Genomic DNA, 15,766 nt, shown 5'->3' on the forward strand with positions numbered 1-15,766 from the left:
TATCCAGATGCTGATTCGGAAGAGCAGGGGGAGAAAGCTGTGGTGAAAACAGGATTTACCACGGAAATGAGACCTTTAAAAAATGGCAGCACAGCTCCCTTAGGATTTCTTATAAGACTAGGTTTTCCTTGGTTTGCCAGTAAAAATTTCATCTCTCATCAGTGTGCAGAATGCTGTGCACTTCTTCATCGGGCTGCTCTCCTCTTCTGAGAGGTGGATTCTGTGCATTGCAGAAGTGCTCTGAAATGAGAGGTGCTAAGTAATTGTACAATGTTATTTCTTTGTCTTATTGTTAATAATAATAATTAATAATTAATGCATGAATTAAGAATAAAATTGAAGCCTTACCTCCCACATGCTGATCTGTGCAACATACCTTTGGGACATTGGCTTTGGATTACTGCAATGTGTTTTGTTTTGTTGCTTGCAGCTAATGCAACAGCATGATTAACATTAGTGGTAGGCAGAGGGAACTCCACCTACCTGCTGCTTTTTTCTTTGCATTAGCTGTCTGTGTGAACGTTGGATTTAAGGTTTTGGTATAACACTGAAAGCCCTTAATTGACTGTTTTACTAACCTCACTGTTCTTCTGACACCCTACAGACTATGGATGCCTCTTTTAAGGGTTGCTAGTACACAAAGAATAAAGAACAAAAATAATCATATAACTGCAGCCATTTGTGCTACCATCAGATCTCATAAGCTAGGCAGGTTCAGGCTTCACGAGTACTTGGATGGTATATGGTCTGGGAACTCTCACTTGCTGAAGAATGTGGTTCCTCTTATTAAATGTATATCTAATCACTATAATTTCAATTCTATATAAGCCATGGTTACCATAAATATGAAGAGAATAGGTAAATTTTCAGACCTATCGAGGTTTAGCTATATAATCAAAACCCCATACAGTGCTTTGAAAATGTACACCTAGGAGCCCAGACATTTTATTTGAAAGGATGGCATGTAAGGAACAAACATTTTCTTATTTCCCTTTTGTTTTGTTTTTTCACTTTGACAGGTGTTGGAAGATCATGGGATGCCAATGGATGATAGCCAGTTTAATTTACTGACTGAGAAATTAGCATTCCCAAATGGAGGGCTGAGTTATCTTGATTTTGTAGCAGTATTTGAAGGTAGATGAACATTAATGACAATCTTACATAAAACAAACCTTTCATTGACTTTTCTCTCTCAATATTATATAGGGTCATTAGGAGGGTAATTGAGAAGATATAGGCTGTGTTGTTGTCAGGATGCTACATATCCCTGTCACTCCTGATCCAGCCAAGCTGTTGATCATCTAACCCAGTATGTGAGTGAGACTGGAACATGAATGAGGGTGAGCTGGTTAAAGTTCAGTACAGATAGGACTGAGATGATAATTGTCGGGTGTGGAAAGCAACCCTAGATGAGGCTGATCTCTCCCCCTTTGATTGAGGGTGGGTCCCATTATCCATTAGTTGAGCTCAGAATCCTAAGAGTTGTAGTATTGGCAACCCAGTTGCTGCTGGATGATTTTACAGAAGCATGGTCCAAGAAGTCTTTTTTACCACTTGAGCCTGGCCAAAAGATTGCAACCAATTCTTTCAGATATGGAACTTTGTACCATGATCCATTCCTTTGTCACTTCAAGACTGGATTACTGCAATCTGCTCTACGTGGAGGTACACTTCAGGTCAACCTGAAAACGTAAACTGGTGCAAAATATAGTGGCTTGCATATTAAGTGGTGCTTCTCAGTGACAGCACATATCCCTGGTGCTCCATGATCTTGCACTGCTATCTATTGGTTTGTGGATTGAATTGAAGGTATTGCTTTTAATTTATAAAGACATAAATGGCTTGGGACTTTGCTACTTGAGAGACTTCCTCTCCTCTCCTGCCATAGTGTCACTGTTGTGATCAGCAGAGGTGCTTCAGCTGGATCCCCCTTCATTTAAACGAAAGGAGATTGGAAGTAGAGGGTGCTCCATGAAAAACACTCCGCTCTTGAACAGGCTTCCCCCTGATCTGTGATAGCCGAAATCTGTTAACCTTCAGTGCATGCTGCAAGGCACTTGTATACACAGAAGCTGCTGCAGAAGTGGACTGTTGAGGGAAATCAGAATTGTAGTAGGAAGCAGAATGTAGAGTCTGCAGGAGTTTAATTTCATTTGTTTTATTGCAGGGGTGCCCTGAACCTTGGAGAGGCAACTCTTCTTATTTTTCGTGCGCATCTTAATAAATCAGTAAAGTATAGGCGAGGATTGTATCAGTCATTGGTTTCAGTATTACCTGATGGGGGTTATAATGTACCTCACCTATAATAAATGTTCTCAGCTCATGAACAAACTTTAACAAACTTTCATCTAAATTGACACAGGCAGTGGAGCTGGGTGATGCTATATTTGGACTGGTTTTGTATGGTTTTTGTTCTGTCCAAATTTAAAGTTTATTATTCAATGTAAAAAGTGTGTTTATCAGTAATATTATTAATAATCATTCATTATTAGGGCCCTACCAAATTAACAGTCCATTTTGGTCAATTTCACAGTCAGAGGATTTTAAAAATCTTAAATTTTATGATTTCAGCTGTCTAAATCTGAAATTTCACTCTTGTAACTCTAGGGGTCCTGACTTAAAAGGGGGTTGGGGGAGTCGCAGGGTTATTGTAGGGGGGTCGCACTATTGCCACCCTTCTGCGCTGCTGCCTTCAGACCTCGGTCCTCCACCAACAGCCACCGCTCTCCGGCCACCCAGCTCTGAAGACAGCGCAGAAGTAAGGATGCCAATACTGCGACCCCCCTACAATAACCTTATGATGTGTCCTGCTAGGATGACTAGCTTCCCATTTTTTAACTTGATTTTTGTTGCTATTCTTTGCAATTGGCTTTTCTTAGGGAGATAGGCAAGGTGAATATCTACATACTGTCACCCTGACTGTTGGTGAGTAGTACCAACCTCACTCCATCTGCAGTCAGATTGATTTCAGGGCAACGTGAGCAAGGGTAGCAGAATCTGGTCCTTAAGAGGCAAGAAACAATCATAGTTCATTTTCCCAGGCAACAGTTAGATCCAGGAGCCATAGGTGAAATGTGAGTGTCATAGGCAATAACTCATTCCAACTTTCCTTTATATCTTTTTCTGTTACTTTTCTACTTTAGTTCCAGATTTTCTGGGTGAAATCCTAACCCCAGTGAAGTCAATGGGAGTTTTGCCATTGACTGCTGTGGGGTCTGTTTCACCTTCTGTATTATGACTCTTTTGATCTTTTTTCTCAAAGTTGTACAGTTCTGATTTCTGCACTGCTAGCAGTTGCCGTTATTTCACCTGGCTTTAGATATAGGTGAAGGGGAAGAATTGACTTGTAGCTGGCCGATGCAGTATTAAGGCATTCCTTGTATCTGCCCTAACATTCATAATTTTGACCTTGACCAACCATCTGTCCATCAAAACATCTTATACTGTCTCAAAGAGCCTAGTAAAATATGCCTGAAAGCAAGGTAACATCAATACGATCAAAGTAAAACTGGACATATTCTCGAGAGCAGTGTTGCAGTGATTTAATCAGGAGTCTTGTGGTATTTGGGCTTTTTCTTAAAGCCCCAGTTCCTAGGAGTTGTGAGTCTCTACTTTCATTTTTTTTTAAAGTTACCAATCATCATAGTTGCAGAGGAAAATTACCCAGATTTGACATAGAGATTTAAAAAAACAGAAGGCAGAGAAAAAATGAAATTATTATTTTATTAAAATATGATTTTAAGTCAATCTCATGAATTTTGGGGGGGAAAGATTCTTGGGTTTTGAGCACTTGCAGTTAGAAATACGGTTGATATCTGGCATTATTCTACTTCCTTTATGTAAGTAAAACTCCCATTGACTTTAGTGAGATGATCACTTCAATAGGAATGTTGCCTGAATGAATAGTGCAGAATCAGGTCTCAAAAAACTGGATGTGTATAAAGCAGGGGGAAGTAGGAGATAAAAATGAGAATCATCTAAATGTAGGGCTGGAAGGGACCTTGAGAGGTCCAAGTCGAAGAACCAGAAAGGCCCACAGTGGATGGCTTTTGATGGTTTCTTTGTTTGGGTGAGGGAAGGATTGTGTTTTTGATATTTCCGAGTTATTTTTGTCCTCATGTCTGTGTCTTAGTGGGTTAAAGTACAAATATATTTTAAAAAGAAAAGAAGTACTCTGTTGGGAGTTTCTGTTTATTTAACTGATTAATAAGAAAAATTCTGAGGGGAAGAAATGTCAGGAGGTACATTTTTCTGTATAGGTTTATCTCATTTTTAAAGTTCAAGTGAAACAAAAATACTTTGAAATTGTAAAACATGAGGAATTTGTTGAAGATATGGATGATGATGAACCTACAGGTCTGCTACAGTATTTAATCTACTGGGTGAACTACCTTTGTATCATTGGGTCTTCTGGTTTCATGACTCTTAAAGGCCAAAACCTATAGGTTGTGATCCTGCAACACCCCACTTGTGTGCAATCCTTTTTACTTTAATGGGTTTATTCATATGAGTAAGGGTTACAGGATCACTCCCTTACACACACACATGTATGCCTATCAACATGGGGAAAAAATATTGCAAAATTAAATATATAAATATATGTTCAGTTATACATAGTGTATTTATGATGACAGTGTGTATCTATATCTAGAGAGAGAGAATACATGACAGCATGGTATGGGAAGGTTTAATTAACAAGAGTTTGTTCTCCAAAACAAGTGCCAATAAAACCTTTCCACTTCACTGCACTGCCATCTATTCTGTATATGCCACTAATGTTCCAGGAAAACTATTTTTAAAATGCTTTAGAGAGTTAAAACATGTTATTTAAACTATTTTTCATTTCTCTCTCTCTCGTAAACCAGATACCTTAGTTACCATGAGTCCAGCTGCACAGGGAACAGAAGGAGCTGTAATAACCTGTAACAGTGACTCAAAATAGATTTTCTATTGCCTAAAAATATCATGGCCCTTCCAGGACTAGAAGCAAATGTAGTGTCCCCCCCAGGAAGCTGGCAATCTCCTGTTCGTGATCTTGCAGGTCTGTGAGATTATAAACAGAGAAAAACTGGCACTTGTGCAGGATTGAATCTCACCTGCCCTGGTCCTCAGGTGGGGTAATTTTGGGGTGAAATTCCACAGTTGGGCTGAGAAGGAAGAAATATTTTGCTGGCAGATTTATTTAGTTGCTCGTGGCTGTTTGAAGCTACTGAAGGTTTGGGTATGTTAGAATGACTTCAAAGGAGTTGGGTTAGTGTGCAGTGAGTGGGCGGTGGTGGTGCAGTTGAAGATGGGTCACTAATACATTTCTCAAAAAGAAAAGGAGGACTTGTGGCACCTTAGAGATTAAAAAATCTATTTGAGCATAAGCTTTCGTGAGCTACAGCTCACTTCATCAGATTCATCCGGTGAAGTGAGCTGTAGCTCACAAAAGCTTATGCGCAAATAAATTTGTTAGTCTCTAAGGTGCCACAAGTCCTCCTTTTCTTTTTGCGAATACAGACTAACATGGCTGCTACTCTGAAACCTGTAATACATTTCTGTGGCACTGTCTGCAGCAATGCAGAATCTGTGTTCCTTCTCACGCAGGGTATGTCAGAGTATGTGTAGACTGGACCTGGAATGTGTAATTTCCAGCTCAGGTAAACATACCCATGCTAGTTCCAATCAAGCTATCATGCTGCTAAAAATAGAAGTGTAGCCGTTGGAGCAGGAGCAACTAGACAGGCTAGCCGCCCTGAATACAATCCCGTCTGAAACCCCCTAAGTATGTACTCGAGGTAGGTAGCCCTTCCCGACACTTGCACTGCCACAGCTCTACTTCTATTTTTAGCATGCTAGCTCAATCCCAGCTAGTATGACTCTGTCAACCCGAGATGGAACCTACACCTTCCAGTGCCAGTCTAGACATACCTTCAGACAGGCAAGATGAAGACCAGTCACAGCTCTCCTGGACTCCATCCTCTCCTTCTCCAGTTTGATACCATCCTCATTCGGCGCAACACTCAGGAACCAGAGAAGGCTAAAGTAAAAGCAAAAAACAATGATAACAGAAAGTTCCACCTCAACTGTGCCTTCTGCACTAGAGCTTACCCACAGGGGCCTGGAGTTTTTTGCTTTTGTTTTTGTTTTTGCTTTCACTGGGAGAAACCACTGTACCATGGTGCAAAGCAGGAGCTGAGGCAATTTCTGTAAATCAGATGGACATTTACTAATACTGTATTCAACTATCGAAGTATGTAATGTGTGAAGTCTAAAGAATGTGATAGGATTTTTTAAAACAATGTATTGTATACGATAAATAAATAAGACAACTCCATTGGTCCAGTATGTTTCATACCATAGAAAAAGATATTCAAGTCACAGATTGCTTTACTCTGATTTAATTATTTCAGATCCCAGATTGAATGGACCAGGAGCTACATTATATTGCAGTCCAAACCACCGAGTAAATAGCACTAAATTTCACTACATGACTGCTGAAGAATGTCTAAGTCAATTTAATGATAAGCTGATGGAAGGATATGGGGTAAATAAATGCAACTGTTGATTGCTTTTGACAATATAGCTAGTTATGTTAAAAATATTTGTTAAAAGGTATTTTTAAGTGGAGTTGTCGGAAAAGAGACTCTATAAAAAAGATATTGGGGTTCAATGTTTATTCTCTTTCAGTGACTTCCAGAGCAAACATACTCAGTTTACAATTCAAAAGCTGATTTTCTAATTGCTATCCCTGCAAACTCTTCCTGGGATCTGAAACCCAAAATATTTTTTCCAATTCTTTTATTGTCACCAGTAGTAAAGACTGTGCAACCAGAATCAGAACTGACATGTTGATGGTCCACAAAGAACAAAGTCCAGATGAATCTTCCATATCTATATTGATTTAGCACTGCTTCAAATAAAAAACTTTTTTGTTGGGAAAATAAAAGCAATTTTTTACATACCCTCTTTTTCAGCTATAGCCACAGTTTAAGAAAATATTTATTTACATTTCAACAAAAGTAAACAGCTCTTCTGCACTTCTTAAACATGTGAGTAGCCCCATTAGTGTGATTGCTAACAGAAGAAAAGATTTGCAAGATCAGATCCATGATGCCTAAAGATTTCAATGAGCAATGCAGTGCCCTTAAGCAAGAAAGCAGATTTTTCCAGAGATGGCACCAGTAAAAATCTAGAGGTCCCGGAAGAAAGCACTGCTCTCAAAAGGAATTGAAATCATACAGCTTATTATTAAAATGACATTAAAATACAAAGGTGAATTGGTGAAAAGTGCCCCTGTGGGATAGGAGCCCACCATGCCCCACCATGATTGGCTGGTGCACTGACCATTGGCAACACAGCATTGTATCCTCTTGTTAGGACTTGATGCAATCAAGAGCTGGCTGCTGCCATGATAGGAATGTAGGGCTATTCTCATGGCCAGCCACTGAATATAGACAAGGTATTGTGACAACAGCACAGAACTACTGGGCCAAATCAGATTTTCTGTTGATGTGTATATAGGCAAAAAACAATGGAGCTGTGCTCATTTATACCAGCCTAGCGTCTGTCCCACCGTCATGGTATTATTCCAATAAGAATTACTTACTTTTCTACATTTTGTTAAATAATTATCATTAAAATTTATCAGTTGAAATCCTAACATAGACATGTATAGAATAAGAGAAATTATCATTTTTTTAGCATTTGCAAAACAAAAGAATATTTAATCATTATCCTTTGGCTGAATTCAGTTCTATCTATGTTCCTGGCACGACTAATACACCAATAAACACACCAATATTCAGAGATCCTATGTTTAGACCAACTAAAGCGCTCTGTGGCAAAGCTGGCCATTCTATAATAAATTATTTCTGAAAATGTATCACTTCTAAATTCACTCTGATTTTTTTTTTCGCATTTTAACGGAGGGAAACCGTTCTGGAGGGACATTCATTTTTGAAAGATCTCTTCTCATAATGGTTTCATCTAAGTGTGTAACAAAAAACATAGAAATAAGGTGTTTTATCATTATAGAGTTGATGGGAGCCAGGATCCAATTGGCCATATGTGTAGAAGGCTTGCAGATTGGCTGCCAAGTGGTTTTGCATCAGTTCAGTACTTGTTTGTAATGAGGGGGGATAGGACTTCAGTTCATTTAGGGACAATGATAGAAGATTTTACATTAGCTTTATATGTGAAGTAGGTTGACAATGTAGAGTCTAGTAAGGAGGTGTTATAGGTGTTGTATACCATCAAACTGCCTTGCCATATTTTGCCTGTTGTCAAAATACATCCATAATGAATTCAGTGTTTGTATTTTGAAATGTGTAACTAATGTGTTTTATCTGAAAGTTCAAGCATTGACATTCAGTTAAATATTCTTTGTTAGGACACCTACTCTGCCTTCCATAAAACAGATAGTAACCGTGATGGTATCATCAACATGCTTGATTTTCGACGCCTCCTGGAGAGCTTTGTGTTCATCCTTAGAGATGAGGAGTACTCACGCCTGCTTGGTATATTGGGCATGAACCTGAACTCTACATTAAATTACCAGGAATTCCTTCAACTTTTCCAGACCCAAGAAACAAAAGAGGCACGTCCTTGGCTGAATCCATCTCACAAGTAAGAAGGACAGCAATGTTATAGTATCTATACTGATCGTATACATTTATAGAAGTTAAAATCATAGAAATGTAGGGCTGGAAGGGACCTTAAGAGGTCATCTAGTTCTCCCTATGTGCTGAGGCAGGGCCAAATATACCTAAACCATCCCTGACAGGCATTTAAGTAACCTTTTCTTTAAAACAGTTTGTTTAGTGTTTGCCTAACCCGTTCTTAAAAATAATGGGGATTTCACAATCTCCCTTGGGAACCTATTCTGGTTCTTAAATATCCATATAGTTAGAAAGTTTTTCCTAATATCTAACTTAAATGTCCTTTGCTGCAGATTAAGTTAATTATTTCTTGTCCGACCTTCAGTAAGAATGGAGAACAACTGGTCACTGTCCTCTTTATAACAGCTCTTAACATATTTCCGGACTGTTATCTGGTTCCCCCCATGCAAGTCTTCTTTTCTCAAAACGAAATATACCCATTTTTTTAACCTGTCCTCATAGGTCAGGTTTTCTAAACCTTTATCATTTTGGTTGCTGTCCTTTGGATTTTCTCCAATTTGTCTATATGTTTTTGAAAGGGTGGCACCCAAAACTGGACCCTCATTGAAGAGGAGGTGAAAATACGTTGAAACTTTCCAGTTAACTCTTTATATCATTTAATTGATCAGTAATTTCGCATAATGGAAATCCAGTTACCAGTGATATGAAGTAGAATGTTATATAAGTCTGTCTCTCTAAAGCAGAGGTGGGCAAACTATGGCCCGTGGACCACATCCAGCCCATCCTGCCCGGCCCCTGAGTTCCCGGCTGGGGAGGCTCGCCCCCAGCCCCTCCCCTGCTGTCCCCCCTCCCCCATAGGTACGCCGCCACGCGGGCTTGCGCCCACCCAGCTCCCAGGCTTTCCAATAAGTCGGTCCTGCCGCTCTGAGCGGCATGGTAAGGGGGCAGGGGGGGAGTTGGATAAGGGGCAGGGGGTTCCAGGGGGCAGTCAGGGGATAGGGAGCGATTAGATGGGGCAGAGGTTCTGGGGGGGGGCGGTCAGGGGACATGGAGCAGTGGGGGTTGGATGGGGGTGGGGTCCTGGCGGGGCAGTTAGAGGCAGGGGGTCCCGGGAGGGAGCAGTCAGGGCACAAGGAGTGGGGGGGGGCATTGGATGGGTCAGGGGTTCTGAGGGGGGCAGTCAGGGGGCAGGAAGTGGGAGGGGCGGATAGGGGGTGGGGTCCAGGCTGTTTGGGGAGGCACAGCCTGGCCTTTCATACAGTTTCTCAACCTTGATGTGGCCCTTGGGCCAAAAAGTTTGCCCACCCCTGCTCTAAAGCTACCAACTTTGTAGATTCAGTGGGTTCTGATCTAAATTACTGAAGTAAATCAGGAATACCTTTATTGGAGTCACTCCAGGTCTTGTGATATGTGACTAAATTGTTTTTGTTTCTAAGATAGTTAACATTTCCTTCTAGCTGGATAAATGATCCGTGTTTGCTATTAAGTCTGGAGGCAAGTTGAACAACATTGATCTGAAAATAAATAGGGAATTACAAAATTTAAGATGTCTTCCCTAACTTGCAGCTGGGGAAATAAGGCAGTATTTAAAGAATTAAGTTTACACAGATGTGAAATAATAGTCTTTAAGGGTTTCTTAGAAACTAAAACAAAAAATAAAAAAAACCTCCACAAACTTGTGAGAGATTAAAGATTCTATTAAATGTAGAACACTGTTAGTTATTATTTTATTTTTCTTTCTGAGACCAAAACAGACAATACCAGATGCAGAACTAGCTTGTGATCAGGCTCATTACTATCTTGTTATCAAAGCACAGACCAGATGGCATGACCTAGCAAGGGTAAGAAAAACATTTTCATTAAATAAATAAGCTGCACTAATGGATTTTAGAACATTATGCAATGTCGATCTTCAGGTTATATAAATATTCAAAAAAGGCATTTGTAAAATAGCTCATTAATGATAAAAACTTATATGTATAAAACTAAAGTGCTGGAGCATTTGATTTTTAAAATTTTAATTATTTAGTAGTTGCTATTAGAATTGTTTCTAAAATTTTCTTTATATTACTATTGTTATTTCTTATTCTTTATTATTAAATATGTGTATTGTAATAGTATCGAGAGGCCCCAATGATGGATCACGGGATCCATTGTGCTAGGCACTGTACATGCACACAGAAAATTGCACTCACAATACAGTCCCCATTAAGGCAATTAGTCTGTGCCAAAATACCAATAATTATATAAAGAGAAACTTATAAACAATCTTAATAAAAACTAAATAATTAAAATTTCATGTATCTGAACCAATTATTGCATACTCTGAGGATAGTGAAGGGCAGATAGTCGTGGATTGAGAAAAGGATGAATGGGGAGAATAAACTTTGTTATTTCATTACATTGTTATAAAATTTCAGTAAATGAGTCCATACTGCTGCTACTTAAAATTTGCAAGATGAGTATGCACAGCTGCAACTAAAGAATGCTTTATATTAGTTTATGGCACAACAAGCTGGAGCCAGCATCTGCAGAATTGGACACCTCAGTGTGGATTTTCAGTCTGTACTTTCCACCTCTATGCATCAAGGTTCGTGCATACCCACACCTGTATGCACACTTTTAATGCTCAAACCCCAGTGTACACAGGTGATAGAAGTTTCATATGCAAAACACATCACCAGCATACATATGTGTTACTTCACCAAGAGATCCATGCACACAGTGAAGGCTGATAATCAGGCCCAAAAACTCGTTAAAAATGGAATTCATCTTTGTATGTTTTTTCATTCTTCCCTAATTCCTATTATTGCGTATGAAGAGATCAAGTATTTTGTAAAGCCTGTTGGCTCTTGTTATTAAAAGTTTCTTAAATTCTAGACTTTCCATGAGTTTGATAGTGAAGGCAATGGAATTGTGCAGCCAGAGGATTTGAGAGCTGTCTTGTTCAGATTTGCCATTCCAATCACCCCAAAAGAATTTGAAAAGCTTTGGGCAAGGTAAGGTGGCTCTAAATATTAGTTCTTCAGCAACAATGTATGTATTTAACCTGACATAGGAATCTTATCGAGGACAGTGAATTACAATTGTTTACTTTCTAAGGGAGACTTATTTTATTATGTTGATATCAGCTCATCATGATGCCGTGTTCCAAAATGCGGCCTTTTATCACACTAAGATCACTAACAAAATAAGGTAAATGCCTAACCAGTTCTCAATGAAGTCAATGAGTCTAACTTCTGTTGGGTTTAATGGTATTGCCTGCACCCTTTAATATGAGCTACCCTTTCATCTCTGATTTCAGAGTAACAGCCGTGTTAGTCTGTATTCGCAAAAAGAAAAGGAGTAATTGTGGCACCTTAGAGACTAACCAATTTATTTGAGCATAAGCTTTTCGTCATCCGATGAAGTGAGCTGTAGCGCACGAAAGCTTATGCTCAAATAAATTGGTTAGTCTCTAAGGTACCACAAGTACTCCTCTCCTTTCATCTCTGATGATGACTTGGATTGCAAGTGAAGTAATTTGGTTTTCTGCTAGGACCTTATTTATATACACAGATGCCCACCAGTTCTTCCTAGTTGGCAGTCAGTTGCAGGGAGGCTTAGGACTGGAACAGCAGGAGTGTTTCAGGTCAGACTGGAGGTGCATTGGCAGAGCTCTTTGAAGGAAGCTTGTCTATACTATAGGTGTGGCTGAAGTCAATGCTATCAGCTACTTCTTTTCATGAGATTAAATTCACTCACAAAATTTTCAACTGAAATAAAAATGATTCACTGGAAAGAAATATGATATGTAGCAAACACATAACAAAGAAAAGTAAGATTGTTTCATGCTGTGTAAAAATTGTGAGTAATACCATGATACATTTTTATAGACAAGTAATTTGTTGTGAAGGGGGGAAAAACACTAGCCCTATTTCAGCTGAGAGTAGTAGTGCTGTAAATTGTGTCTGAAACAGGAGAAGAATGTCAGATGCATGTGACATTGTATAAAATCCACCTTCATTATAAGTCTTTAGAAACACAGACTCTCTATGGTATAAGGCTCAGGTGTATGGTGTCTTGGTTTCAAACTGCATTAACTATATGGTTTATTTCCTAGCACTGATTCATCTCTGAACTATTTTCTACTTCATTACATTTTACTTTCTATTCTTATTCCTTATGGATGTCATGCCACACTACAATATGTCCCTTCCATTCAGTCATCTGCTGCACAACTTCATTCCCAACCACCACACATTTATAGGATATAAAATCTTTTATTTACCTTCTGTGACTGTATGTAGAATAAAGGAATTGGAATAACAACTAAGCCTAAATTAGGCTTTTCCTTGCATGGGTGCACTCGAGAAAGAAGGGGTTGCATGGAGCACACCTACAGCGAGGTCTCTATCTAAAAAGGCATAAACAGTTTTAATACAGTGAGGCCCAGATTTTTTAAGAGTGGCTTGACATTTAGGGCCTGATTTTTAGAAGTGTCACAACTCCTATTGAAATCAGTGGTCAGCACCTCTTGAAAGTCAGCCTTTCTGTATCTCAAGTCAGGCACCTAAAAATAAGGCACTATGAGGTAGAGAATATTTCAGTCAACTTTCTCCTTAGGGTAGAATTTTCAAAAGTGCCTAAGGGTATGTCTACACTGGAAAAAAAGCCCTGCAGCAGTGAGTCTCTGAGCCAGGGTCAGCCCCTGGTCATGCTCATGGGGCTCGCGCTACAAGGCTAAAAATAGCAGTGTAAACATTCTCACTTCTTGGGCTGGAGACTGGGTTCTGAGACACACCCCACTTTCTGGATTTCACAGCCCAGCGGGATTGTCTGCACTGCCATTTTCAGTCCTGTAGTGCAAGCCCAAGGCAGTTGACCCAGGCTCTGAGGCTCACTGTTGTGGGAGATTTTTTGCAGTGTGTAGATGTACCCCAAGTCCCATTGAAAGTCACTCTTACACGCTTTTGGCATGTCATCTATAAGGGCTGAAAGTCAATGAGACTTTAGCGGCGAAGTGACTTAGGCATTTTGAAAAATTTATGGTAATGCCTTGCAGTGATGAATATATGAATATTTCATTTTAAAAGAATATTTCTTTTAAAAGGTATGATACATTTTCAAAAGGCTACCTTACTCATCAAGAATTTCTACAGAAATTGGGATTAGAGTTTGCACCCGCTCACACTGGACTAAGCAGACATATTGTGGAAGACAATTATGCAAGTTTAATGGAGCATTATAGTAATCAGCAAAAGAAGCATTTGGAGATGGAAGAGCAGCAGAAACAGCAAACTAAAGCCCTACATGTCAGTGAGATTAAAAAGCAGATCAAGTAAGTTACTTATCAGTGAAGTGAATAACTTTCATGCTGTGTTTATCGTTACTGTGGTAAAGCATACATATATGTATTTACAAACCTTCTCTGAAGATAAATCCTACTAGATACTGGGCCAAATTTATACCCAGTGTAACTCAATTGATTTCAGTGGGGATAAGTTTGACTCATTGAGTTGTTTGAGGCAATTCTAAAATATTCTCCCTGGAAGTATGTCATTCATTTTGTAGAGTTTATGGCCCCAATCCTGGGCTGTGTCAGAACTACTATTGACATAAACTGGGGGAGAAGAGCAAAGGTAGCTTTAAGCCAAGCCTCCTTTGCAGTTCTCTGATCATAGAGGTGACTGGGAGTAGGCCTGTCCCAGTAAAAATTAGAGCAGCCTCAGGGTTGATTTAATGTACACCCAGCTGTTTCTGACCCAAAGGGGCATTTCTGGTACCTGGGATTAGTGGGGCATGAGGACATCTTAGTCACAAACCCTTCCTGATTACCATGCCCAGTGCATGGAGGTGGGTGGAAAGCATAAGAGCTGCTATGCTACTGGGAATCCTCCACCACTGGCAATTTTAAAATCAAGATTAGATGTTTTCCTAGAAGATCTGCTCGAGCAATTATTCTAGGGATGTTCTATGGCCTGTGTTACACAGGAGGATGATCACACTCATCCTTTCTGGCCTTGGAATCTATACATTTGTTAAAGTAAAATTATGGCAGTGTTGTGTCTCTGGAGCAGCCACACAAAACTGCCCTAGCAGGGTCCAAAATCTGGTCCTATATAAGAGAAGCAAACAACAAACATCTTGTCTCTAAACTGGTGGAGTCCCCACCTAATTTCAAACAAACTCTACATCCTCAGAGATAAGACATCTGTCCTGGGAGATCTGGCTGACAAACAAAAAGGTAAAGTAAATGAATGCCATCTTCCCTGGTTTGACTGCTCAGAGGATTCCCTTACTGCCAACTAAGTCTTTTCCTCTGGGCTGCTGCTCCTAAGGCTCTGGACACACTACAGCTTACATCGGTATAAGTTATGTCGCTCAGGGGTGTAAATAAGCCTCCCTCTGAACGATGTAAGTTACATTGGCCTCAGTGCCGGTCTGGACAGTGTTACGTTGGCGGGAGAGTTACCGCTGCTTGCAGGGGCTGAAGTAATTAAGTGATGGGAGAGTTCTCTCCTGTCGGCTTAGAGCATCCGCACTAGTAGTGCTACAGCGGTGCGGCTGCATCAGGGCACTGTGCTGCTGCAAGCTCTTCAGCGTAGCCATAGCCTAAGCTTCCTTTATTGCCACCAAAGTCTTCTCCGGACTCCTCCTCTCAGGACAAGACCATCTCAGGTTTTAGCTCTCTCTACTAGAGGAGGCTATTCCCATCTCCCTGGGACTCAGAGGAGAATCTAATGATCCCCATTTGCCCCAATGAGTCTGAAGTCATTAACCTGCAGCTCCCTGTAGAGTTCCAGTACCGTTAACAGAGTGAGGCAACAGGAGAATCCTGTTGCCCTCTTACAGTTCCAGAAGGTTATTGATTGCCTTGGCTACTTGGATCACAGCAGCCCCCAGGGTAGATTTGCCTACTCCGAATTGATTCCTGACTGACCGGTAGCAGGCAGGCGTTGCAAGCTTCCACAGGGCTATCGCCTCTCGCTTCTCAACTGTCAGGGCAGATCTCATCTTCGTATTCCTGCCCTTCAGGGTGGGGGAAGCAACTCACAAAGTTTCATGAAAGTGGCCTTACGCATGTGAAAGTTTTGCAGCCACTGGGAATCATCCCATACTACAACACTATGCGGTCCCACCAATCTGTGTTTGTTTGCTGTGCCCAGAATCAGTGTTCCACT

The 15,766-nt window shown here is 40.2% G+C and overlaps 1 protein-coding gene across 2 annotated transcripts in view; it reads left to right on the forward strand.

The window, feature by feature from the left end:
- Window positions 1-15,766, forward strand: part of EFCAB6 (EF-hand calcium binding domain 6) — a 153,835-nt gene that overhangs the window by 93,493 nt on the left and 44,576 nt on the right. For both annotated transcript variants that reach the window (XM_043538022.1, XM_043538023.1), the window contains 6 exons: window positions 1,020-1,134; window positions 6,396-6,529; window positions 8,375-8,610; window positions 10,348-10,444; window positions 11,484-11,602; window positions 13,696-13,923. In XM_043538022.1, coding sequence (XP_043393957.1) covers window positions 1,020-1,134; window positions 6,396-6,529; window positions 8,375-8,610; window positions 10,348-10,444; window positions 11,484-11,602; window positions 13,696-13,923 — 929 coding nt within the window. The remainder of the gene's footprint in view (window positions 1-1,019; window positions 1,135-6,395; window positions 6,530-8,374; window positions 8,611-10,347; window positions 10,445-11,483; window positions 11,603-13,695; window positions 13,924-15,766) is intronic.

The sequence above is a fragment of the Chelonia mydas genome, chromosome 1 (genome assembly GCF_015237465.2).
Source record: "Chelonia mydas isolate rCheMyd1 chromosome 1, rCheMyd1.pri.v2, whole genome shotgun sequence".
Classification (NCBI taxonomy): domain Eukaryota; kingdom Metazoa; phylum Chordata; order Testudines; family Cheloniidae; genus Chelonia; species Chelonia mydas.